Here is a 25,505-nt window from a genome sequence, read left to right as displayed (position 1 = left end):
AATATTTATTTACTTCGTAATACATAGGCCTTTTAAAGGTTTAGGATAAAAATGTTACGTCATATCAATGTAGGCTAAAGCGAAGTCAATGTTAAACTCATATTCTTGTGAAAGTGTGATAGTTGCAGATATAGCAATTGTTAGCAACATACTGTCAAACAACATATCGACTTCAAATTCACATTTGAGGTACCGTAATTTATGACGAAAACATAAATTAACCAACCACATATTCTTAATCTAAAATTATATATATATATATATATATTGCACTGTAGGCTATATTAGCTACAGCATTTTAAGGTTAAAAGATTTTGTTTAAAAAAAAGAATTTATTTTAGCCTGTCTTAAGCCAAACACAAGCTCCATGCATTCATCAAGCTATATTAGGCCCACCATATGGACCAAAATCCAACTGAAATTTCACTAAGAGCATTACCTTGCACTTATTATACAATTCTTCAGACAGAACAATCCTTCAGAAACTCTGAAGAATGAAGCGTTTTTTTTCAAACATTCATGTTCTATGACGCACAACACAATCTGAATTTGATTCATCGTCAGTCAATTTTGAGCAAGTAAATAAAATAATGAATTACATTAATATAATACTGACTAATGAAAATAAAAGGACGCATACAATCTTTGTATTAGGTAGGCTTTTATTATAAGTTCTACATGTGTGTGCTGTACATTATGTTATTGGAGCACCACAGGGTTTGAAGAGCAGCACAAGGTTGTGTAGATCTTTGTCCTCCAGTTTCAGCTCGCTCATGAGAGAGGCGATGTACTCCAACGAAGACGGACTTGCCAGCGACTCTTTCAGCAATGGTGACACTTCTGTTAACCTGAGCAAACAAACAGCTTTTAGCACCATTGGCATGTAAACAGAATCAAACTCAAGTTAGTGAGAATAAAAGATTATCTCTCTAGTCTAGATTACTTTAAACGCACAATAACACCTGCATTTATGCCACTTTCATGGAGTCATCCATCCTTAGCTCTCTCTCGAAGAGGAAAAGGGTTATTGCAACAGCTCGGATTCAACCTGTTCTACGGTTTCTGGAGCTTTATCTATTATTGAACTGCTCTGAACAAAAAGCCCACAGGCCAGCGGCACACCTGACATAAGGCACAGAGGAGGGCGCTTCCAAATTATTCATGAAGGGAAAATAACAGGCCCTCTGCTAAACAGATTCAAAGCCTTAAATGGGTTCTGAATGTAATGGAGATGAGCAGTCAAAAAACACAGTCTGAAACACACTGATTAGTGAATATAAAGTTATAAAACATGCAACATGTTTTTTAAAAAAAAGCTTTCCTATCGTTAAAGAAATGGTTTGTATTCTGAAGATTGGCAAATTTTTAAGGAAACTGCAATTTCTCTGGGCAAATTCTAAATATTTATTTGTTGCATTATCAATAGATAATTTAATTACATGTCTAATTAATTGTTAAATCATTGGTCAATTTAATCCTGTACTTGCATGACTGAAATAGTGGTCCGAGATGCATTTGAAAGATGGCCGCCGAGGGAAATGGCTTGCAGGACTTTGGTTTAATTCACTGTTACTTGTCATTTCTGCGTAATTAATTGTGAAATTAACTAGCAATTCCTGGGTGAAAATTGTTTCTACACCAAATTGAAGTTATTATAAAACATAGGTCTACATGTATTAATATTGGGTTAAGAAATCCCCCAGCCAGTCAATAATAAATCAGAGCCTTGTCTTTAGGACAGATCTTTAAATGGGGAGTTGTTTAAGTGTGCTGGCTCTTCAGGTGGAATATTTCCCATGCTGTTCCCGCAGCATCACGGATCCACAGCAATCAGGCCGTGATAAGAGACGGGCTTGTGTTGACACAGACAGGGAGCAGCACGGAACTCTCCTCAGAGTTAGTGGCTCTGTGTGGAGCATTCATAAAGCTGAGGGCAGCCATACACACCACCTGCTACTGTATAAACATCTCACACACACACACACCAAAACAATCTGTTTTCTTTAAAAATAACTGTAAGACAGCATTCTGATATTCTGTTTCAGTCAAAGACAAATATGAATGTTTACAATAATCAAAGGAATCTAGTTTAAATACATGCAAAATGTAACTATCAAGTAAAAAGTTGTAAAAGGTTCCTACATCTATAATGCATGCAAGTATCCACATCCTAATCATTTTATAAAAAATTTCACAAATTTATATGTATACATTCAAATTTAAATATATTTTTTACAAGTTTGCTTTAACAATATCATGAATTATTAATGTTTTCTGGTGAGTCACAGCACATGACATTTTACAACCTGAACTAACCTTGCCATGACATAAAAAAGGTCAAATGATCTGATATTTTGAGACTTTTTGACCTTGACACAGTCATGAGGGTCTGTAAGGGATCCTCTCTATAATATTTTGATTTCCATTGAATTTAATTTTTCTGCCTGCATGTTAGTCACATCATATGACTATGGTTTAGCATACAAACATTTTTAACGTTATTTTTTTATATCTCTAAGAAATAATATAATTTTAAGCCGAACCATAGGTAAAACATTGATTAAAGCAACAATAATTAAAACATTTGTTAAAGTATTAATTCATTTTTGTTAATTTTAGTTAATAAAACTACGACTGTTCATTGTCAGTTCGTGTTATCTCAGGTCCGTAAAGAGATAGTTCATCCAAAAATGAAAATGCGCCTTTATTTACTCTCCCTCAAGTCATTCTAGGTGTATACAACATTCTTCTTTCAGACGAATACAATCTGAGTTATATTAAAAAATATCCTGGCTAGTCCAACCTTTATAATGGCAATGAATGGCTGTTTCTGTTTTGAAGTCCATAAAAGTGCATCTATCCATCATAAAGGTGCTCCACACTGCTCCGGGGGGTTAATAGAGGCCTTCTGAAGCGAAGCGATGCGTTTGTGTAAGGAAAATATTCATATTTAAAACTTTATAAAGTAAAATAACTAGCTTCCGGCCAAACAAACATATGGATTTGACTTAAGTGTAAAGCACAACTTCTGCGAGTAATGCAACACACTGCTGATATTTACGCTACACCATGACGCACCACGCTACTTCCGACGCCACAAGTTGCACATTAGGCGTAAGTAGACTGCGTTTGGCCGGAAGCTAGAATTGAACTTAGTAACGTGTTAAATATTAATATTTTTCTTATACAAACCCATCGCTTCACTTCAGAAGACCTTTATTAACCCCCCCCCCAGAGCCATGTAGAGCACTTTTATGATGGATAGATGCACTTTTATGGTCAAAACAGAAACAGCAATTCACTGCCATTATAAAGCTTGTAAAAGCCAGGACATTTTTCAATATAACTCCGATTGTATTCGTCTGAAAGAAGAATGTCATGTACACCTAGGATGGCTTCAGGGTGAGTAAATCATGGGCTAATTTTCATTTTTTGGTGAACATTCCCTTTAAAATAATATAAACGGATACAACTTTTAAATTTAATAATGTATTAGAAAATGTTTAGAAATATTTTTCATTGTTAGTTTATGTTAACCAATATAGTTAACTAATGTTAACAGATGTAATGGTCCTACGTGTGCACATGCATGTTTTTACATTTTACTTGCATATTTAAAAATACCTGTATGCAATTACAGCTTAAAACTACCCATAGCCCCAATCCTGTCCCTAACTGTACCTGTATTCACCTCAATAGCAGAAAAAGTGTTCTGCAATGCAACATTCTTTTTCAATTAAAGACACCTAATATAAAGTGTGACCAATGTAAACTTCTTACCACTACTTAAAATATATATATATATATATATATATATATATAAATATATATATATATATATATATATATATATATATATTTCCTTTTCGTTTTGTGACACACAGGAAAAGATCTCTCACAATTAGAAACTCCAGAATCAATCCTCAATAGAAGCACAAATCTTTATAAAGTAGACAAATATTAACTTGGAGCAAAAACAAATGCACACAAATCATACACGCACTCTCATGGACATAAATCACTTGCGTCTTATGACTTTACATAGTGTGTTCCTGAAGAGAAAACAATGCTCCCTGATTTCCTCAGTCCTGTTCCCGTCCGCTCTTGTTAAAGCCAGGCCCTCCAGCTGTTGATCCGTCTACCACATACTTTCACTGTCAGAGCACAGCAGGCCAGCGAGGAGCCATAAAGCCCCAATCAACAGCAGTCATCAGATAAACCCACAGCATTATCTGCAGTTGCAATATTCTGAGCCTTTATACGAGCACGGTCGTGCTGGACTCTCATGGCAAATACCAACACATGTGGCACTTTCCCATGCATGAGCAAAGCCAAGCATTAGTAGATAATTAGCTAAAAGCAATCTAAAGATCTGTTTGACATCTGAAAGATACCAAATATATTAAGACCCGACTCTGGTTGGAAGCAATCTGGACAATGGGTATGATGAGCCAGAAACCGCCCAGCAACTTCAGAAAATAATGTATTGAATGTTTATTTGATACTTACACTGACAGAAGAACCACAGCGATTAAAGTCCATTCTGGGCTCTGGTGAATGATATTTGTGTTTGTAAACCTGGAACAAAAGGACAACGTTAGCAAAAGTGCACTTAAAATGCCATACAATTTTGAATGTGCATTGATGTCAGTCATAACAACTTGCAAAATAATGGGCAATAAGTGCAATATTAAAGTCAAACCGCTTTAATGGGTATCATGGTTTTGAAGCTGCTCAGATTTAGTGGCCCTCAACAGGAGAGACATAATTCCTGGAAGCAGGTTCAATCCAAGGGTCAAGTGACCCTTCAGAGGCATGCTAAATCATCTTCATAGTGTGACACACTACTTCCTGTTGACAACACCTCTATGGCCAATCACAATTTATGGGCCGTGAAACTCAAAATGTCATGACTCAGGTCAAAAAGGTCTACAGAGCGTCTGATAGGCAGACATAAACACTGATTTGACCCTGTTGTACGCACATTTTTTTTATGTTTTTGCAAGAAGTCTCTTATGCTCCATTTATTTGAACAAAAATACAGTAAAAACAGTAATATTGTGAAATATTATTGCAACTTAAAATAATTGTTTTCTATTTGAATATATTTTAAAATGTAATTTATTCCTGATGCAAAGCTGAATTTTCAGTATCATTACTCCAGTCTTCAGTGTCACATGATCCTTCAGAAATCATTCTAATATGATCTGATTTGATACTCAAGAAATAATTTTGATCATAAAAGAGCAGCATTTATTTGAAATGGAAATATTTTGCAACATTATAAATGTCTTTACCGTTACATCAATTTAATGCATCCTTGATGAATAGAAAATCTTAATTTTGAACAGTGTTCATAATACAGACAGTATATCAGCCTGTTTGAAAACACAAAGTCTTCACTCTTCATCTAGTGTGCGATGCGACTTACCTGAATGTCCTGACCAGATTATTTATGTTATTGATGACATCACTTATTGTTAGACATAGGGGTCCCACAACATCTCTCAAGCTTTGGGAAGACACAAGAAGGTTATGTTAAATAACAAAATGCAAGAAGACATTGCAAAATGCAGGGTGTGTTTGACAGAAATGCAGGTAATCATTTATACAGATTTCAAGCAGGTCAAATACATTATTAGGGGGACCAAATCAACGTACAGTTGTGTCTAAAGCAGCTGGAATGACAAACCATTGCTGAACACTGACCTCCGCCTGAGTTTCTCCACAACAATGCGTTTCTGAATCAGGTGCTGTGCATGAGAATCAACCAAAGGTAGAGGAGGGTCCTTGTCCTTCCCACTGTCCTGGAGGCCCATAAGAAAAAGACTGCATGTCAATCAAGAATGCAACATGCAGAAATTAATGAGAGATGCTGCCATGTGTCAGGAAGATTATGCTAGAATGAAGCACCCACAACAGGACAGTCAAAGTAACTGCAGGTTTAGAGTTCAGAATGAGAGGCCAGAAAAAACATTTGGATGCTTTAGTATGCTTTACATATAAAATCAAGTGTCATTTTAAAAGGAGAAAACATTAATAAATAAAAAAAAGTCATAAAACCTTTGTCAGGTCATGAAATAAAATAACCGATATACTGTAAAAAATAAAAATAAAAAGGTATTAGTGGTTGTCAAACATTAGTAGGTGGATCATGTTCATAGTCAATGTGAACTACATGTGTGTACTTGAGGAATAAACTAACGGCTAATTGAAATAAAGCTGAAATAAATTAAAATAGAAGTATTAGGTGAATAACTAAAATTAGATATGTGGCAACTAGCTGAAATATGTTTAAGTTGAAGTACGAAACTTACTAACTGAATTAAACCTTGAAAAATACATTTTTTTTTAAACAAAAACTAATAAAATGACAAATCACATAGTAAATGACTAAAATGAAAACTTAGCCATTATATTGTCTGTGCAAGTATAAGTCTAGAAGGGTAGCTTCTTCTGAAATCATTCAGTTCTCACCTGTGTATCTCCAGTCTCTTTGACTGTATCCGTCTTAATCTCTTCAGGCAGAACACACACACCTTCATAAAACTCCCTCACTCTCAGCTCCAGCGACGCAGTCTCTTTCCACAGTGTCTCAATATCAGGAGCAGGAGCTGTGGGTGTGAAAGAACTTCCACTGTCCTGTCTCAAGCCCACCTCCACCTCATCCAGGTCATCTTCGTCCAGTTCCTCCGCCTCCTGCGCTGTAGACTCGGTTCCTGAAACATATTCAGGCCCATAAAGAAACTTCATAGTTTCCTCAGTTCTCCACTCCGTAAAGGTTTGTTGTAGGCGCTCTAGCAGGCACAGATTGACGGCCGTAGGGGTTGTTTTAGCTCTGTTATGATCCTTCAACAATCCTTTGAGGCCCGCAGCTCCTCTCTTACTCATGCCCACCTGAGTGATGTTCAGAACACCAGCGGCAATCTCAGGCTGTGAAGGGAAGTTAGTTGGAGCATCCTTCAGACTACACTGATTCAAAAGCTCCAGAGTGCCTTTAATGTCAGATTCTGCAGATGTGAGTTTATCCAGTTTAGGTAGGCAGTCGGTTGGGTCTTTCTGTGGTTGAGGAGTTTGTGAAGATCCACTTTCATCATTATTTTCTCTTTGTGAAGGTTCAGGATGTGCATATTGGTTAATTTCAGCACTGGACTCACCCTCACTCGCTCCATCCCTCTTTGGCAGCTTTCCCCAGTGAACCCGTGCTTGTTTACTCTGTCTGGGCACCACACTGGAGACAAAGTCTTGCTCAATGTCACTGTTGTCACTCTGGCTGAAGGGAGGAGAGTCTTTGCAAGGCTCAGGAATGTCTGTGACGGGATTCTCAATGTCGGCTTTTTTTAAAGGCTTGTCTACCAACTTTATCTCCTGTCCTGAGCTGCCCCTGTGCACAGGTGAGAATAAACTTTCAGTCAATTTATACATCTATAAACTACTCATTCAGAAGGTTATTCCACTGCAAACCATCTACTAAACAATGAAATTTCTCTAAGACAAACAGCATGTACAGACCCGTCTCCTTCTTTCATCAGCTTAACCTCAGGAGGCCTTTTATGGAAAAGAAAGGAACATTTTTAATTTGTATAAATAAAATGCTAAACATTGTTACATTATTAAAAATACAGTTTAATTAAAATTAGTATTGTTAAATAAACTACTGTCCAAAAGTTTGGGTATGACTTTTTAATTAGAAGAGAGAAATACATTTATTCAGCAAGGACATATTAAATTGAACAGAAGTTATAGCAAATATTTCCATGTCAAATAAATGCTGTTCTTTTGAATTTTCTATTCCTCAAAGACTGCTGAATTATTTTGATCAGTTTTCAGCAAATTAGTATACAGTACAACTGTTTTCAACATTGATAATCAGAAATGTTTCTTGAGCATTAAATCTGCATATTAGAATGATTTTTGAAGGATCACGTGACACTAAAGACTGGAGTAATGGTGCTGAAAATTCAGCTTTGATCACAGGAATAAATTATATTTTAAAATATATTAGGCTAAATTAGAAAACAGTTATTTTAAATCATAATAATCTTTCACAATATTACTATTTTACTGTATTTTTAAACAAACAAATGCAGCCTTGGTGTGCATAAGAGACTTCTTTCAAAAACTTCTTTCAGACCCCAAACTTTTGAACTGCGATTAATAAATTACAATTTAATATTACATATAAACTATCAATGCAATTTAATATTACATATAAAAATAAATTATCTTCTTTTTTATAACTGTATGATAAAGAATTCAGTTTTATGATTAAACAATTTGAATTATATGATTAAACATTTCGATTTTAATAATAAATTAAATATTTACTTAATTATAATGAATTGGACTGACAGATACACTACCTCTCCTCCTTTCTGAGCCAAAGTGGAGTTTTTGATATCTGGAACTCAAAACATTTGGAGGCTTTGTAGCAGAAATTACAACAAAAGCACTGAAAAATAAAGAACAAACAACAGAAAATTATGAAGAACTGGTCTGCTTAATCTCTAAATACATTTTAGGAGAGCGATGGAAATAAATCATACCTTGCGCTCTGTAATATCATAGACTCTATTAGTTTTGGTGGATATTTTAAACTGTTGAGTGGGCACCTGAAATTAATAAACTCGCATTAGACAGAAAGAAACAACTAAATTTGTCAAATAAAAAATAACTTGTTTAATTCCAAGAAGGGTTCTTACATTGGTTAGTTTATTTGGACACACAGGGTATCCACACTGTTTGGCAATGGACCGCTCTTCCACTGTGTCTTTGTAATTGGTAGAAGTGATGTACCATGCCTGCAGCAGAAGATGACAGGACATTCTTTTTGGAGCACAACCCACAACTATTTAAATCTCCAGCTAAACTGCATAAAGAGGCTAAACATGTAAGTTACACAGTCGATGAGGAACTGCTCTGTCACGTTGTCTTCTTCCACCAAGCGCTCGACCACCTGCAGGGCTCTACGCTCCAACTCCAGCTTCTGTCTGAGCGCCTCTTTAATGGCTTCCCTCCTGCAAACAACACACTTTATATAACTTACGTCATTTTAATAGTTACTTAAAAATATTGTTATTCAAAAATAGGGGTGTAACGATACCCTATATGATGTTATTGCGCTACTACAAGACATATGGTAAAAGGTTTACTAAAAATATACTGTTGATTAAAATCCTAAAATTGGCTATTACATTGTGGGTGTAAATTAATAGGCCTGGACTTGGTGCTGGTAACCCAATGCACAGGACAATAGTGACACCAGAATAAAAATATTCATGATTCTGAAGCTGAAAATACAGAATTATGAATTACAAATGCTTGGAATCAGTCACTGACTATATTTATTTTAAAAAATGTAGGGCTTTTACTGGTAATATGAACATTTGGCATTATCAGGACCTACAAATATTTCCCCATTGCATTATTATACATTATATATTGTAGTTTAATGTAATACTGACACTAAAACTCTGTGAACTTGAATTTTTTCTCACACAGTAATTTTAATTTTGGGTGAACTATACACAAAACAAATAGTCACAATCCACAATACATTTTGTTGCATTTTTGTATTGCTATATATTGTGACACGACATTAACACTCCTAGTCAAAAACATAGTTCAACTTAATTAAACAGCACCTTCTCGCCTCATGCGCTGCTGAAATCGCTTCGGCTCCCTTTCCACCTAAAATTCAAATGAAGCGGACAAATATTGTTAAAGTTTAAAACTAACAACTTTGAGGGTAAATCCCATGTAGCCCCATATATCCACTAACCTTTCTTTTTGGATTTTGAGGAGACATTCTTTCCCGTCACCTCACCGGCTTCCATGCTTGTTTTCCCAAAACAAAACTTTTTCCGCCTACGTCACAGCACTACGGCAAGCCGCCAGTGACACGCTTTATTCCGCTGCAGTTTCCAAACATGCGGCGCTGCGTATTGAAAGTATAGCTGTAAGTGAGCGCGCATTTGCAGTTTGTATCTTTTTTAGTAGATGTATATCTTGTTAGCAAAATAAACCAGCAGCCATGCCTGTACAAAGCTACGCGAACGCATAATCTGATTATAGAGTTTATTTAGTGAACGCCAGTCGAGATTTTAGCTATCTTGCTAATGACTACAAGAACCGGTTTATATCCATACAGACTCTCTCTCTGACGAAGAGTGAGATCTATTAATGAATGTTTTCTTTGTTATATGGATATTTTCTGTTTTGACAACCAGCTGCTCTTTCTGAAGCTGTCATGATTGATAACTACGTCAATGCTCTATTGTCTTTACACCACATCGTTATCATGCATAATATTAATATCATATTTTTTTTTTATACAGAAATCTTTGATGACAGAAGACGTTTTGGACCATCAGGATGGCTTTAGAACAGCTCAGTGATGTAGTCCAGAGATGTGTAAGTGTCTAGATATGTACTGTACATTGACAATGTGTCGCCTACCATTAGTCACGTGACGTGTAGATATGTGCTACTGTACATTGACAGTGTGTCACCTACCATTAGTCACGTGACGTGTACATTCACTTTTTCTTTAGCAAGCAATCAAGGATGAAAGCTACTCATCGCAGGACTATGATATATTCCTCACTGCTGGAAGAACCTGTATTGAACAAGGCGACAGTGCTCAAGTTCTCAGTATCCTAGTTGATGAGAAGAACAAGGTGAGTTGGACAGCATCTAGTGCACTTTGTGATTCATCTATGGAGAAGGACAAATTCAGGAATGTTTTTCCTCTTTTTACTCAAGAGCATAGTGAGATGCATGGGCTGGAATCTGCTGGGACCTCTGGTACAGATGCTCCTGAAGAAGGAGGACAAAAACCTTCCCCACAGCCATGCCATCCTGTCGCATCTGCTGGAGGTTGTTTATGTCTTGTTCTTAAACCATGACCAGTTTCCATGCTGCTTTCAGTTGTTCATTGTGTTGTTTTGTGAAACAGGTTTGCAGTCCTAAAGAGCTGCTTGTGGGTTTGTTGGAGCAGGTGGAGGAGGCTGACTCTGCCTCCATTGCTGAGACGCTTACTCTTCTCCTCAAGCCTTTACAAACAGGTTCCTCTTCTCTTAGTCACTGAATCATAAGCACTGAAATGTTGATGTAATGTTGACGTCAGTGAACTGCCGACAGCCTAAATGTTTCAGATTTTTAATCTACACTACTGTTCAAAATGTTTTGATTAAGGCTGTATTTATTTGAACAATACAGTAAACGAATACAGTAAAAACAGTAATATTGTGAAATATTATTCACATTTAAATATATGTTTTTTTAAATATATTTTAAAAAGTAATTTATTCCTTTGATGGCTATATAATTACTCATTATTTGAAATAAGATCTTTATGTAACATTATGCATGTATTTAGTGTCAATTTTGATACATTTATTGTAGGTATGTCTTGGTGATATGAAACATTATGCAATGCGACGGTCTGCAACACGCATACACAGCATTATTTGCATAGCGCATAAACATTGTATCGTACATTTAGCAAACTTTTGTTTTAATTTTATTGGGGAAGGTTATATCATAATTATTGCTATCGTTTTATCTCAAAGCCTCAATTTAGCATGTCCTTTCTGAATAAAGTATCTAAAAAAAAAAAAACGTACTGACCCCAATGTTTTGAACGGTACTGTAGGTAAACTCACTTCAACTGACTACTAAGTTGTTTTCAGACCCTCCTGACTCATGCATACTGTATTCTGATGTACTCATAAGACTCTTCCATGTGACTCTGATGATTCTGAATGGATCCTTAATGAACCAGATCCTGTTTTTTGCCCCTGATATGTCCCGGACCTGTCAGTGCTGCTGAGGCTGGGCATGAAGAAGGCCTCGTCTGTGGGCATGGCTCTCTCCACGCTGCTCAGCCAGGTGGCCAGACTGCCGGTGCCCGTCACCAAAGAGCAGGAGGAGGATGATGTTTTCGGCTTGTGCTGCTGCTGCACTGCTCTTCTGCAGTTTGTGAAGCCCTTTGTTGAAGAGATCAAGGAGATCGTCAAGGACAACAACAGAATATCCAAGGACAATGAGCTCAGAGTGGAACTGCTCAAGTTGTAGGTTTTTATAAGTGTACCTTATCATTTTTACCCCAAATTAAGGATATATCGACATCATTTCAGTTACCAGTATTGGTCATTGGATATTTAATTGTTCATACTCATTTCCTCGATTTTTACATTTAGATTACCTTTGCTGCTTTCTAGACTCTAACACTTGATTAGTTCATCCTTAAAAACACTAGTAATGTAATATACCACTGTTAGTCTTTAGCAAAATCTCGACGTTAGAGCTATAATAATTTGATGCGCTGATTTATTTAAAACAATTGATTTTTTTTAGGGTTACAGTTCATCATTTTTAGACAATATAATAAAGTGTTTTAATATGGGCAATTTATGTATTGTATTTTTTATTCAGCTGTATGAAGAGTTTAAGTGAGCCTCTGCTGGAGGTGCAGTTGAAAGACCCAGACACACTCCAGAAATCCCCTCTGAGAGACTTTGCTACTGAGATACTGGTATAATATTGCATGAACTTTCTTAACTATTGCATTCCTTTATTGCATCAAGTGTTTTGAAACTTACACTGTCATTCAAACGTTTGGGGTCCGTAAGATTTTTTTTTTTTTTAAAGAAATGTATTATTTTTTTAATTTAAAAGTAACAGTAAAGACATTTATAATGTTAAAAAAAAATGTATCACAGTTCCCACAAAAATATCAAGCAGTTTTCATCATTTGATTATAATAATAAATGTTTCTTGAGCATCAAATCAGCATATTAGAATGATTTCTGAAAGATCATGTGACTGAAGACTGGAGTAATGATGCTGAAAATACAGCTTTACCATCACAGGAGTTCATTTCATTTGAACATATATTCAAATAAAAAAACTGTTATTTTAAATTGTAATAATATTTCACAATATTACTGCTTTTTCTGTATTTTTAATCAAATAAATGCAGCCTTGGTGAGCTTAAATGACTTAATCTTACTGAAATTAAACTTTTGAATGATAGTCTAATAAAATTGCATCAAATAGCATAATATTAAATCTAGAGGCATCTGCTAATGCCTTTTAAAACTACTGCCTTGATATACCTTTTCATACTTAATCTGCATTATGTTCCATGTTTACAGATCATTTTGTCAAATATTGGGGAGTCACTCCCTAATTTGTTGAGTCGTAATGTGCTGAAGAGAAGGGAGGTCCCGGGCTTTCTGGAAGAGGAGGTCAGATACCCAAAGGAGTCGCTGGCCTGCATGTGCCACCTGCTCTTTGTGAATCATCTAGCTGTGGACATCTTTCCAGCGGTCCTCAGGTGAAGAGAGAAGCAGCTGACCATGATTTACCTACAGATAAACCCTCATGTCAATTTGTGCTGACATTTCTTTGCATGTTTTTTCAGTTCGGTTTTTGTACTTCAGTGCAACATGGAATATATCGAGCTGCTGTTAAGCAGGTACTTATGAAGTTATGACCATGAATCTGAATATTTGTCTTTTGACACACAGGATTTCACTCTACTGTTTCGATCTTCTTTTATAGAACTGAAGGATCCCGTCTGCAGAAAGGATTGGTAAGAGTGTTCATCCCAACTTCAAACCGTACCACATTGTATTTATGTTTTATGCATAGATTTATTACAGCCTATTTGTTACACTTTATTTTAAGGTGTAAATTTATATTTATTTACTGAGTAATATTAATTAACAACATGTACTTACTATTGGGTTAGGAATAGGATTTGATTTTGACCTGGAAAACCCTTGAAAACAGCCATATTTATGAAAAGGTACTTAAAAAGTCAATATATGTGAAATTAGTGTTTAATTTTATTGATAAAACAATCTTTTCACGCAAAATGAACACTGCAGCCCGTCTGATATAGAGCCATTTCGCATGGCTATGAGCATGATGTTGCTCATATAAATTTCCAAGTATATTATACAGCTTTCATTCTTCAGGTCAATCATATATTCATGAGGGAAAAAAATCTTTCTGAATAAAGGATATCTTTGTCATAGTGTCCTTTCAAAGGTTAAAGTGACCACAGTCATTGCATGCGCTGCACTTGAATTGTACCATTTTTGTTTTATTTGTTTATTTTGTATTTATCTATTTACCTTCTTTTTAGAAGTTGAAAGATAATAAAGATATTGTTTGATAAGTGAGATATCTACTGTAGTCCTTGTAAACCAAAAAAGTAGTGCTTGAAAAGTTCATTACATTTTGCAGTATCTGTATGAACCCTGGTAAATACATGTAACATATGTAACAAGGACACTAAAATTAAGTGTTTTTTTACTAAAAATTTTAATATTCCTTTAATTCTTTCATCGTAGGAACTGTATGAAAAAAGTCTTGTCAGAGTTGAAGATAACAGTCTACCAGTAGATCTTTTGGAGCTGAAGACATTTTTCAGTGTTCCACAGGTAAAAATATTATATCTAATTATGCTGTAACAATCGTTTTGTGTGTGATTTAGGTGAGGTCTTGTTCTAATACTTTCTGTTTTCTGTCTAGAAATTGGTTAAAGTTATGACGTTGTGTCCAGACCAGACTTTGGTAAGTGAGATGACCTTTTGTTTATATGTTTGTGTTGTATAATATTTGTTATAACTGTTCATTTTGATTTGTGTTCACCGCAGAGAACTAAAGGACTTAAAGTGTTTCAGCTGAGTATTGACAAATTCAGCACAGAGGCCAAATACAAGTTCTTCAGGTACGCCCTCCTTCTGATATTTAAACATGAAAACTTCTCACTTGGTTCAATACAACCTTTACAACTAGGGATGTGCCTGAAACCAAATACCTAATTCAGAAATGCACTCATAATGGCTTTAAAACGAATAACAAAATTCTACTAAATAGTAGGATAAAAATATTCTGCAAGCACAGTCGCTCCTCGAGTTTGCTGGTTAACAGGTGTGCTAGGGAATAGTATAGCACGCTATTATACATAAACATCTGAAATCACTACGCAATAGTGTGTGAAGTGAATGTGTGCAAACTTTATGAATGAAATGAGTGGAGCAGGATCGCAAATCTAATAGAGTTTCTGTGCATCTCAGAAATCAGAGACATCCCCCCCTCGATTAATCAATAAATAAGTCACAGATTAATCAATTCTCAAAATCATCAGTAGTTGCCGCCCTAATATCAACTTTATATTAAGTTTATATCTAACAATTCCACGTTAAATGTCACAATGTGCTTAATTGTAATCCATTTAACAGATGCTTTTATTCAAAGTGACTTACAAAAGATGAACACAACAAGCGATTCCTCTTAAAGAGGCTATAAACACAAGAAATGCTAGTAATACAAAGAAACTTTTTCCTATTTTAGTCTTTATTTCTGGCATACACTGAGATATCTGAGGTGGAAACGGGTTTCCATTGAAACATTAAACATGTAGACAGCTTAGCTGATGATATTAGTGTTGTTAGATACTTTCATTTATGTCGTTCCTCCATTTTAGAGTCATGTTGAATACAAGTCACCACGCAGGGGTGGAGGGATACATTATCAAGAATGTCAAGAATCAGATTGACTTTTCCCTCAAGGTAAGAGAAGTCACAATATCATGTCATTTGGTTCCATTTATTTTTTTCTTGGACCTTCATTTTTTTTTCTGTCATTTTTAGCCATGTAATGGTAATGAGTGGTTCCTGGGTAAACATCTGCTGCCTCTGCTGCGGCTAGTGCTGTGTCTCCCACACGGACCGGAAACAGACCTGCTGCAGAACTTAGACAGGTGAGAGCTCCGTCTTACCGCCACAGCGCTTGCTTCAGTCGCAGTCGTTTGACTTGACCAAACCGCTGTTCATATCTAACAGGATCATGGAATCACTGAACCTCCTGAGATACATGCTCATCCGAGATAAAGAATGGGAGAATGAGGTAAGGGTGAACCATCTTCACATGACTCTACATCAGTGGTGCAAGCAGGGGGCTTAAAATAAGCTAAAACAACTAAACACTGACATTGTATTTCTCAGTTTATTCGTTCCCTTTTGAACTGTAATATCTTTTCGTTTCACAAACCTGGATATATGAGGGAATTTTAAAAGTGTGATTTGTAGAACTGAAAAAGTGGTGGAAATTAATAAAATCTTTAAAAGTACTGGATTTTTTTTTTTGCTGTATTTTGAATTATAATTTTTCTAGTTATGTCAAGCTCTAACATATATTGAAGAAAAAACATTATCTAAGAGTGCATTTGTTACTCAAAAAAGCAAAAACAAACTATGGGTGCTCCAGAAAGGGTACAAGATACAAAAGAAAATAGTTTAATATATTATTATTATTTTTTAATTATTAATAATTTTTTAATTGACGCAAGTTACTGGATGCTCTAAAATATTTTTGGGGGGTTGAAATTGCTGAGCATTGTTATTTTTGAATCGCTGAGATTTTAGTTTTTATTAATGATTAATTATTCAAAAATAAACATTATTTATTTATTTATCTATATAGTTAAAAGTTTTAGGAATTTTGTTTGTTTTTGTAATTTAATTAGATGTTCATTATGTATATATAGTTCAAATATAGTTTTAGTTTTTGTTAATTTAGTAAATCAAGTTAAATGAAAATGAGAAACGTTGGCAACTAGCTGAAATAATTTTTTTTAAATATTTTATTTTATTTCAGTTCAAGTTTGTTAAAGTAATGATTTTAGAAAAAGGGATTTGCTTAACTGTAATAATAACCCTGTTGCTGATAAATTACTATTTGTTAGTATATAAAAACGCAATAACAAAAGAAATAAGTAATTTAAATTAATTCATAAGTAGAAATATGATAAGAAAATGAATTACTTTATTTTCAACAACATCAACAATAATAATATTATTCTTATTATTATTTTAATATATTGCCACTACTAGTTTCTGTATATATATATATATATATATATATATATATATAATTATTATTTTTTAAATCTGTTTAGACAGGAATTTGGACGGAGCTTTATAAGATTGAGGACAACTATCTGAAGCCAATACGGACCGGTCTGAACATGTCCAAAGCGCATTATGAGGCAGAACTGAAGAGCATGAAAGCGAATAAGAAGATCACCTCTAAAGGTTCAATACTCCCTCATTAATAACCCCGAACTTAACATATTTATGCTGTGAATTTAGCTTGTGTCACTTGAATTCTCTGTAGTCAGGCTGCTAACCCTTTTTTGTCGCGTTCGACAGACACTCAAGCATCAGTCTGCACATTAACTGTTGACAATGAGAAGCTGCCCAACATGACACCAGAAATGCAGATTCAGGTATATCAATTTGTGCACCAGTCTACATGGGTGCTGCAATACAGTGGACATTGTAACAGCTAACAGTGTTTGCATGTCACTTCTGCAGGTTCTGCAGTCAGCCCTCTTCACATTTGACCTGATAGAGAGCGTCTTGGCAAGAATCGAGGAGATCATCGAGGCTAAAGAAAGACCCTTGTCCTGATGTGAGACTGTATGAGTATTTTAGCATCTTCTCTTTCGGATAACGTAGTCACACTTCTCAAAGCACCAGAACCAGCTTCCTTTAATGATTGGACAACTAATCGAAAGTGAGACAGTTTTGTGACGCCACCAGCTCGAGGGTGGGGACAAAAAGCATGGACTACATTCGATTTGCTTTATTTCGCTGTATTTTATCGTGTCTGTGTCCACTCTGGTTGTAATCACTCTTTACTCTATAGTAGCATATTATTGTAGTATATTGTCAGGGAGAAAACATTAAATGTTATTTGCAAACTTTTAGGATGGATTTTCATTGTTTTGGCTTCTGAACTATGATTGCGCACATTTGTTTGACGTCAAGATACTAATGTAGAAAAGTAATGTTAGGTCACCTATAAATGTAAATGACAATACAATAAGTTATTGGATTATTACCTGCTGACAGGCTTTGTGTGTATCGATCACAAAAACAAACACTTAACTATGCAAAAATTGCACAGATTAAGATTCTTAGTGCTTTTGTACCTGCATTTTTGCATCTTTCTAGTCTGTGAAAGTTTTTCTGTGGGGGAAATAATAGGCAGTTTTCTCCTCTACATTTTGCTACATGAAATGATCCCTCAGGCTTTGAATAAATACTATTGTTTTTCAGATGGAATTTTTCCTTTTCCACATAGGGTTCAATTCAATAACCGTGCGTGTGCACAATTTCATGGACAAATTCTGATGCATCAAAAACCTGCATACTAAAAATGTATTCGAAATGTACAAATTTAGCAACTGAAACCCCGCACTTCTGGGTAAGATTACATTGTTATTGAATAAGTTGTACTTCAAAGTATGTGGTCATTCAGTTAGAATAATCTAAAAATAAGCATAAGAACAGAAATAAATGCACCCGTGTTGTGACCTTTTTTTTGAGAAGTTATGTGCATATAAATTATAAACAAAAATATCCATGCAATTATTAGTCAACAAGACTTGTTGTTTTTGTTTGTTTGTTTTATTATTGGAGAAACAAGCAGCAAAAACAGTCTGGTGGATTCAAAAAGTTGAACATTTATTTAATGCAAAAATATTTACGTGTGACAGAACCTTATATGAAGGGAGAATTCTCTTAAAATTAAACAATTAGGTTTGAGCTTTTTATTCTCAAAAGTGAATCTATGAACCCCCCCACCCAAAAAAAAAAATAAGACAAATAAATAAATCACTGTACAGCATGTAGTTAGAAAATAAATGTATTCATGTAGCCCTTTACAGAATAATGCAAAATTAGGGTGATACACAAACATTAATCAGTCATATCTTTGAAGAGTGGATGCTGCAGTGCCGTGGAGGCCGTTATCCTCGTTGCTGGGTTTAAATCTAACAGTTTATCCAGGAGGTCGTATGCATTATCAGGCACTTTGTCCCAGCCCATCTCCTGCAGCTCTGCAATGCTTCGGGGTGAGCCTGAGCTCATGCGTTTCTTAGTGGGACTCCCAGCATCCTGTTTGACTTCTGCTGGGTTACGTGAGGCTTGAAACTCAGCAGGAAGTGAGGTGTCATCCCATGATCGCAAACCTCTCAGGGTCTCACAGAGGATCCTCAGGTCCAGCCGAGGAAGTTCACGACTGCACACTATAGATTTCCCTGCATTCAGAAACAAAATATTCAGTCAGTTGAAGGTGCGAGAAATAAAATGAAAATCAACATACAACAGCATCCATAGACATCCGTCCCCATACCAAACGTCTTAGCAGCCTCCTTCGTCTCCCTAGATCCTCGAATGGTCATGATCTGTGTAAGAGCGATCAGATCGTCACTGGCTTTGAAGAACGGATACCTCCCACTCAGCAGGGACAGCAATATGACTCCAGCTGACCACATGTCAATAGCTGCAAAGAGGTGTGCTTCTATTAGTCAGAATTCCTTACGGAAGGATAAAGTTTCACTGTGAATCTGTCAAAAGACTTCTGGAAGAAATTTAATATGTTCTATATGTTTGAATGCATGTATGACCGAGACAGAAGAACTCCACTCGTGGGTGTTAGTTATGGCTTTGACATATCATCATTTAGCCTAGAGAAATAACCTTGGGGGAGTCAGGACTATAAAGAAGGAAGGATGCTCTCCTCTCACTGTCACACTCTGCAGCCACTCTGTGTGACTGTACAACTGCTGGCCTCTTCTTTTAAGAAAATAAACCTCATCAAAGACAATTGGAAATGTTTGTCTCTTATTCAGTGATAGAATTTTGTTTGCCACCACAGACTTAAAACATAAGACAGTTGAACTATATGAAATGTACACCATACTAAATTTGTGTGCAATCTACAAGTCAGATGTGGGATATTCCTACTTCATATGTGTCTTCTGGCCATGAAACTTTTTGTTATCCAATGTTTGCACTGAATATGAAGAACAGATTTCCTAATTTAAATTCCATTCTGATTTTTTGGGTTTATTGACTTGATGTTGATTCAGTAACCACTCAGATTCAATCAGTTACTCTTGAGTTTGTAAGTCATTTTAAAGATTCATTAAAAGAACTAACACGTAAGAGTAATTTATTGGTGAATCAGACTTCAGTGATCATGAAGACAGTGTTTGTTGTGCAGGTGTACAATCATCAGTTTAAAGGGAGTAACATCAAGTGGCATTAAATTTTACTTTTCCAAGTTGAATATAAACGAGCATTAATGCTGAATCACATTCCAAATAACATATATGCAACAAATATTAATGTCGATGAGTAGCTTTACCTGTTCCCTGGTTGGGGCACTTGGTCAGAACCTCAGGAGCCCTAAAGCCTGGGGTACCAGCCCTCGGAGCCACCTGCTGTTTCCTGTCAAAGCAGTTAAGTTCTTCACTGACTGCACTATTAATTGAACCCTGTAAAGCCTGACATATGAAATAATGGTGCCAAATATGCTTCTTTTTTTTTTTAAATTGGAACAGTTTATGAACCTTTAGAACAGGGCTATCAAACTCAGCTCTTAGAGGGCCACAGTCCTACAGAAAGTCTGTCAGGAATCCGCTCATAACTGTAGGTTTAAATAAGCCTGAAGAAATAGATTAGCAGGATCAGGTGCGTTTAATTAGTGTTAAAGATAAACTCTGCAGGGCAGTGGCCCTCTAGGAACTGAGTTTGACACCCCTGCAGACAAAATCTTTTTTTTTTTTTTATCTAAAAAAGAAAGTTTCCATTTAGTAATGTGGGTGGGCAAAACTCATAATGCAGGGCAATACAAGAGATGACGTACAAAAGCCTGTTGTTCCTCAAAAGCCTGATGGATCATATTTTTGATGCATTTTAACATGATTTTCCCAAAAGAATGATGGAAAACTTGAAATATTACTTAATTTTGAAATATTATTGACAATATAAAAGTTATTCTTACATTTACTTTATAAAAAATATAATATATATGAATACCTACCTGGACAGACAGACGTTGCAGACGCGGTCGGTCATGAAGCAGTTGCAGGTGAGCATCGGGCTGACGGTAGGGGGTTTGGGTTTCTGATTTAATGGCGTTCTCACGGGGACTGAGCGGTGTTTTGAGGAAACAATCTTACGTGGAATTACCTCCTCTCTTTTTGTTTTTAAAAGCAATCCCTGAAATACAATCCGACAGGTAAAGAGCTGATAGTTATTTAGGGGTCAGATGCAACCAGTGTGAGAAAAGACGCTAACCTCAACTTTGTCAGTGCCAGGTTTATGAGAGTTTGTGCCGTTTATGTTTTTCTCCCCAAATACAGACCGTGGTGCCTTATCAAGTCCCAACAGTTCCTTTGAGAGGAAGGAAATAAGTTTTTGACATGAATACGTTTTTTAAAATAAAACAATATGAACATGGCAGAGCAAACCTGGAAGTACAGTGTCCCCCAATGTGACTCATAACCAAAATCATATTAAAAACTGAATTCATCTATTTAACAAAGAGACACCGTGCAGACACCTTGCTGTGTTTAATGCGTGAGGGTGGGCAGGGTCTTTTAGCTGGTGCTTTAGTACTAGACAGGATGGCAGGGTTTCTGGTGTTGGGTGGTAAAGGCACTAGTTTCTGTTTCCCAAGTGATTCCTCCACCATCTTAGACGACCCTCCACCCTTATGAGCTTTTGCTTTCACCACCTTCAGCAGTTCTATCTGCGTATCAGGAGTGCCCTGCGCCAGGCCAAAGTCCACTAGAGTGTACCTGAGGAATGAGAAAGACGGGAATCAGCGGGCTTCAGTTAATCTATTCCATTGGTTATCAGCCTTTTTGATTCCAAGGCCCCACTTTGTCTTATACAATGTTCAAAGGTCTTCCTATCCTAATTATGTAAATCTGTTTTAATAAAAATAAAGGCAAAAATGTCAGTTTAATGTTGTGCATTTTATTATTATTGAGTTATTTTTTAGTAGTATTGGGCCCCCTGGCCCCGAAATGTTCATGAAGATATAAGTAAATGTAATTCATATGAAACAAGCTGTTTAAGAGAATTAATAATCTCTTTATACGATGATGAACATATTTAATTTAGGAATTATTCTTTAATTTTTCACAAACAAACATTGATCAACACACATACATGGAGCTCATAAAATATGATAAACAGGAGCTCAACCTTACTTGCTTGAAATGTGAGAACAAAACTCATTGGTTGTCGTGCGTCAAGTAAGTACGTTTTTAAGCTGCATTTTACCATATTGGATGAGCTCTATGTATGTTCTTTGATCAGTAAACTTTTTAAAGAGTCAAAGTCAAAATTTTGGTGGAATGGACTTTAAATGGAAAATATCTTCATTTGTGTTTCGAAGATGAACCAAAGTCTGACGGGTTTGGAACAGCATGACAGTGAGAGAAAAAAAAGACCTGATTTTCAGTTTTTGGGTGAACTACATCTATAAATTCCATTAGGAAAGCACAATATATTAGCACCAAATTGGCTATAAGATATTTTAAGAGATCATTTTTTGGTACATTACTTTGCTATAATCTAACGATCATTTAGCCAGTTGATCAATTGTTACAATTATCTTAAATAAGCAAGAAACTGTGGCAATTAAATGTGTAACAGGCAGAGATACTAGATATGAACATTAGGTACATACTCTCTCCTTTGTTGATTGAACAGGAAATTGGTTGGTTTGATGTCTCGATGGATGATGCCAAACTTGTGAATGTGTCTCAAGGCTTTGAGCAGGTGGAAGATGTAATGCTTCACATCCTCAAAACTCAAGGAGCCAACAATATCCTACAAGGAATGAAGACTTTTGGGTGATATCTTGGGTATAGGGTAAACTAGGCTGCGTTTACACTGGCACAACAAATCCGATCTTTTACTCACATCTGACACAGATCGGAATTTGTTGCCCATGCGTAAACACAAAAATCTGCATGAGATCCGATTTTTTCGCATCCGATCTGAGCCACTTCCAAATGTGGTTTTAAATCAGATACATATCCGATATCTGGACACCCGACCTACGTCTAAACACGCATATCCGATTCCGCTTTGAATTCCAAGCCACCACAAGGCAAGGACGACACGTTTATTCACAAAGATAGCATTTTAATCTTGTATTATGAGGCTGACGTGCCTGTATGATTTGCTCACAGCTTTTTATTGAGGTGGGAACTTTATATTTATCTTTGTAAAGAAAAGAAATTGTGCGAACACAGAAACATTCAGGAGCTGGTTTTATACCTCTGCCCGTGACTTTTATAAAATAAAACCGCTTCACTACTGAAAGTTACATTATATTTCTCAGCAATGAGGTGATAACTTTGCTGTAATTAAACCAACAAGCTTCATTATTGGGTTACTCACTCGTGCACGCTCTCTCTCTCGCTCTCTCTCTGGTTAATTCATTCGAATTCAATAAATATATATATATATATATATATATATATATTACAGGACTACTTTATTTCACTTCAGAATTCTAGATCTGAGCTGTAGATAAACGGAAATTATTTCAGGACTATATATCTGCTCTGTCAGATTTTGCACTGCAAAACATTCATGACAGCTGTTATCTTGTCCATGCTGGCAAATAATCATGACCACCCGACATGAATTATATAAATAATTTTAATAGCAAGGCCCTTTAAAACCAGGGTCTACCATGTGCATAGTAAAACGATCACCGAAAATCATTTTTGGTGGGCATTAATGTAAACAAAGATTTCGGAAACCAGTCCTGTCTAAAGTGAGTGTAAACAGTCGGGCCAAAAAATCGGATCTGTGCGTTAATTAAGACTTGCAGTGTAAATGCAGCCCTATTCACTGTGTATCATTATTTGGGTTTAAAAGCACACATATGACAGACATTTACCACAAATGTTTGATGCTCCATGTATGGCATGACAATGACCACGTGATGCTCTTTCCTGAAGCAGTACGTGACTCCCATCACATTTTCTGTTCCTCTGCAAAGGGAGATCAAATAGATAAAAATCAAAGTAACTCTGAAACCGAAGTTTGCTCATTCTAAAATATCTTACATGGCATGCATCACAGAAAACATGAAGACGAACAATGATAGGTCAAAATATGACACATTTTCATTACTCACCCAGCAACAGTCAGGCACTGGAGTTCAGCAGCTATTCGCACAGGATGACTGGTGGGGATCAGGTGTTTCAATGCAAACATCCTTCTTGAACCGTCGGTCATCTGCGCCTCTGCCAAATACACTGTGCTGAAAGTGCCTGTAATCACACAATGATGATACAAAGGTTAACTAAGGTTCATCAATCAGCAGGAAAAAAAGGTATGATTTATGTGCATTCGAAGCTATTCCAACATCAAGTATAACCAGCAAGAAATTGAATGGCAAACCTTCTCCAATTTTATCTATAATACGAAAAATTCGAGACAGCTGTGGCAGAACTTCATACAGGTATGCAATGTCCGTCTCAACATGCCCTAAACAAAAGAGAATCACATTGGTTTAATTATTTAGGTAAAATTACATAATGGAACAGAATTATCTAAAAACTTTGCTAGACAAACAAACATTTCCTTGTGAAATAAAGTACACTTTGACTTACTTTTATAAAGAGTATATATACACTGTAAAAGAATATACTTAAGTGTGATCTGAATGTAATGTTTTTGGACACTTAATTGCATGTTCAATGAAAATATATTATAGTTTAAATTTAAGTTAAATGCAATTAAGTGAACTTAAGAGTGCCCTTTTGACCCACTTAAGTACATCTTTATATGCAATTTCATAAACTTACTTTGGTCTTTTACATAAAAGTTAATTGTAGGCTATTGCAAAAATGTACTACTAAGCATTTAAACAAAAATAAACTTTAATGTAATTTCTATTCAAACTTATGTCAAGTGTTTAAATGTAATTACATGTTTGTCATGAGTACATTTAAAACACTAACATTCATAGTGAAAAAGGCCCACTCACTGGGAATTTTGTGTCTGCTCCTGCCCTTTTCAACACTTTGATGAGAGCTTCTCTGCCCAGTCGGTGCTGCTTCCATCTAATCCCACAATAATCAACAGATCCAATAATGTGGGAAAAACTGTTGGATGGCATTAGACACTATTAATACTCCTAAACAGCTCACCTGGTATAATCTTGGTTAACTGAATCCAAATGAGACCAAAACTGATCAAAAAGAACCTAAAACATTTTAACGTCAGAATATATAATATAGAATAAAAATATAGTTTTAAAAAACTTTACCTGTTGTTTTTACTCGGGTTTATGAGAAATACTGTACGCCACTGCAAGCACTGGCGTAAACACACAGCTACCGTACAAAGTTCATAAGTTATGTTAGGGGCTTATTTTTGATATTAAACAGTACATTCATCACCGTGTCAAACACGTTTATCGCGCAGATAAAATAAAACGCAAATGTTTTAATAAACACACAACTAGGTAACGTTATAGTTTAAGAGATGTCTTTCTTCCCGACGAACTCCAAGTTCCGCGCTAAAACTGAGACGCAGGTCACGTGACCACCCAGCTAATACATAGCTTCCCTTTAGCAAAAGTATTAAGTTAAA

General features: G+C 35.8%; 3 protein-coding genes across 8 annotated transcripts; 1 reads left to right on the top strand and 2 right to left on the bottom strand.

Annotated features, from left to right (window-relative positions):
• Positions 1 to 644: 644 nt before the first annotated feature.
• Positions 645 to 9,925, bottom strand: rpap2 (RNA polymerase II associated protein 2). Of its 3 annotated transcripts, none has more exons than XM_077218718.1 (12): positions 9,782 to 9,924; positions 9,645 to 9,690; positions 8,900 to 9,017; positions 8,703 to 8,801; positions 8,547 to 8,612; positions 8,364 to 8,452; positions 7,513 to 7,548; positions 6,478 to 7,384; positions 5,710 to 5,807; positions 5,432 to 5,512; positions 4,510 to 4,578; positions 645 to 848 (listed from the first exon to the last, which is right to left on the bottom strand). In XM_077218718.1, the coding sequence occupies exons 1-12, from the start codon at positions 9,834 to 9,836 to the stop codon at positions 695 to 697; spliced, it is 1,818 nt and encodes a 605-aa protein (XP_077074833.1). In that variant the 5' UTR covers positions 9,837 to 9,924; the 3' UTR covers positions 645 to 694. The 3 variants fall into 3 exon arrangements, with proteins under 3 accessions (XP_077074833.1, XP_077074918.1, XP_077075014.1); XM_077218803.1 differs by lacking the exon at positions 645 to 848 and adding an exon at positions 3,913 to 4,154 and having other exon boundaries at positions 9,782 to 9,925; XM_077218899.1 differs by lacking the exon at positions 645 to 848 and adding an exon at positions 4,160 to 4,232 and having other exon boundaries at positions 9,782 to 9,925.
• On the top strand, positions 9,872 to 18,668 carry glmna (glomulin, FKBP associated protein a). Of its 2 annotated transcripts, none has more exons than XM_077219019.1 (19): positions 9,872 to 9,958; positions 10,338 to 10,413; positions 10,554 to 10,679; positions 10,765 to 10,878; positions 10,958 to 11,066; positions 11,825 to 12,074; positions 12,439 to 12,538; positions 13,161 to 13,342; positions 13,430 to 13,483; positions 13,570 to 13,600; positions 14,367 to 14,456; positions 14,548 to 14,589; positions 14,673 to 14,746; positions 15,506 to 15,590; positions 15,672 to 15,781; positions 15,864 to 15,927; positions 16,979 to 17,114; positions 17,232 to 17,308; positions 17,397 to 18,668. In XM_077219019.1, the coding sequence occupies exons 2-19, from the start codon at positions 10,375 to 10,377 to the stop codon at positions 17,490 to 17,492; spliced, it is 1,779 nt and encodes a 592-aa protein (XP_077075134.1). In that variant the 5' UTR covers positions 9,872 to 9,958; positions 10,338 to 10,374; the 3' UTR covers positions 17,493 to 18,668. The 2 variants fall into 2 exon arrangements, with proteins under 2 accessions (XP_077075134.1, XP_077075204.1); XM_077219089.1 differs by lacking the exon at positions 9,872 to 9,958 and adding an exon at positions 10,075 to 10,169 and having other exon boundaries at positions 17,397 to 18,142.
• Positions 18,476 to 25,455, bottom strand: cdc7 (cell division cycle 7 homolog (S. cerevisiae)). Of its 3 annotated transcripts, none has more exons than XM_077219203.1 (12): positions 25,180 to 25,455; positions 24,898 to 25,015; positions 24,309 to 24,395; positions 24,043 to 24,178; positions 23,803 to 23,896; positions 22,576 to 22,718; positions 21,439 to 21,676; positions 21,174 to 21,269; positions 20,917 to 21,095; positions 20,239 to 20,321; positions 19,222 to 19,371; positions 18,476 to 19,126 (listed from the first exon to the last, which is right to left on the bottom strand). In XM_077219203.1, exons 2-12 carry the CDS (start codon positions 24,971 to 24,973, stop codon positions 18,786 to 18,788), a joined length of 1,623 nt encoding a protein of 540 aa, XP_077075318.1. In that variant the 5' UTR covers positions 24,974 to 25,015; positions 25,180 to 25,455; the 3' UTR covers positions 18,476 to 18,785. The 3 variants fall into 3 exon arrangements, with proteins under 3 accessions (XP_077075318.1, XP_077075326.1, XP_077075335.1); XM_077219211.1 differs by having other exon boundaries at positions 21,613 to 21,676; positions 25,180 to 25,444; XM_077219220.1 differs by lacking the exon at positions 21,174 to 21,269 and having other exon boundaries at positions 21,613 to 21,676; positions 25,180 to 25,444.
• Between the last annotated feature and the right edge of the window lie 50 nt (positions 25,456 to 25,505).

The sequence above is a fragment of the Siphateles boraxobius genome, unplaced genomic scaffold (genome assembly GCF_051911475.1).
Source record: "Siphateles boraxobius isolate OS27281-9 unplaced genomic scaffold, OSU_SipBor_1 1, whole genome shotgun sequence".
In the NCBI taxonomy this organism is placed as follows: domain Eukaryota; kingdom Metazoa; phylum Chordata; class Actinopteri; order Cypriniformes; family Leuciscidae; genus Siphateles; species Siphateles boraxobius.
The sequence above is the reverse complement of the archived record's forward strand: the minus strand, read 5'-3'. Positions and strand labels throughout refer to the sequence as shown.

Excerpts from the sequence above, each read along its gene's own strand:
- glmna (XM_077219019.1), top strand. The coding sequence starts at position 10,375 with ATGGCTTTAGAACAGCTCAGTGATGTAGTCCAGAGATGT. Across the intron at positions 12,539-13,160 it reads ACTTTGCTACTGAGATACTG|ATCATTTTGTCAAATATTGG; the intron begins GTATAATATTGC and ends CCATGTTTACAG. Across the intron at positions 13,343-13,429 it reads ATCTTTCCAGCGGTCCTCAG|TTCGGTTTTTGTACTTCAGT; the intron begins GTGAAGAGAGAA and ends ATGTTTTTTCAG.
- rpap2 (XM_077218718.1), bottom strand. The coding sequence starts at position 9,836 with ATGGAAGCCGGTGAGGTGACGGGAAAGAATGTCTCCTCAAAATCCAAA. Across the intron at positions 9,018-9,644 it reads GCAGCGCATGAGGCGAGAAG|GAGGGAAGCCATTAAAGAGG; the intron begins GTGCTGTTTAAT and ends TGTTGTTTGCAG. Across the intron at positions 7,385-7,512 it reads CTGATGAAAGAAGGAGACGG|GGGCAGCTCAGGACAGGAGA; the intron begins GTCTGTACATGC and ends ACCTGTGCACAG.
- cdc7 (XM_077219203.1), bottom strand. The coding sequence starts at position 24,973 with ATGGAAGCAGCACCGACTGGGCAGAGAAGCTCTCATCAAAGTGTTGAA. Across the intron at positions 23,897-24,042 it reads CAGTGCCTGACTGTTGCTGG|AGGAACAGAAAATGTGATGG; the intron begins GTGAGTAATGAA and ends CTCCCTTTGCAG. Across the intron at positions 21,096-21,173 it reads CTGGCACTGACAAAGTTGAG|GGATTGCTTTTAAAAACAAA; the intron begins GTTAGCGTCTTT and ends ATTGTATTTCAG.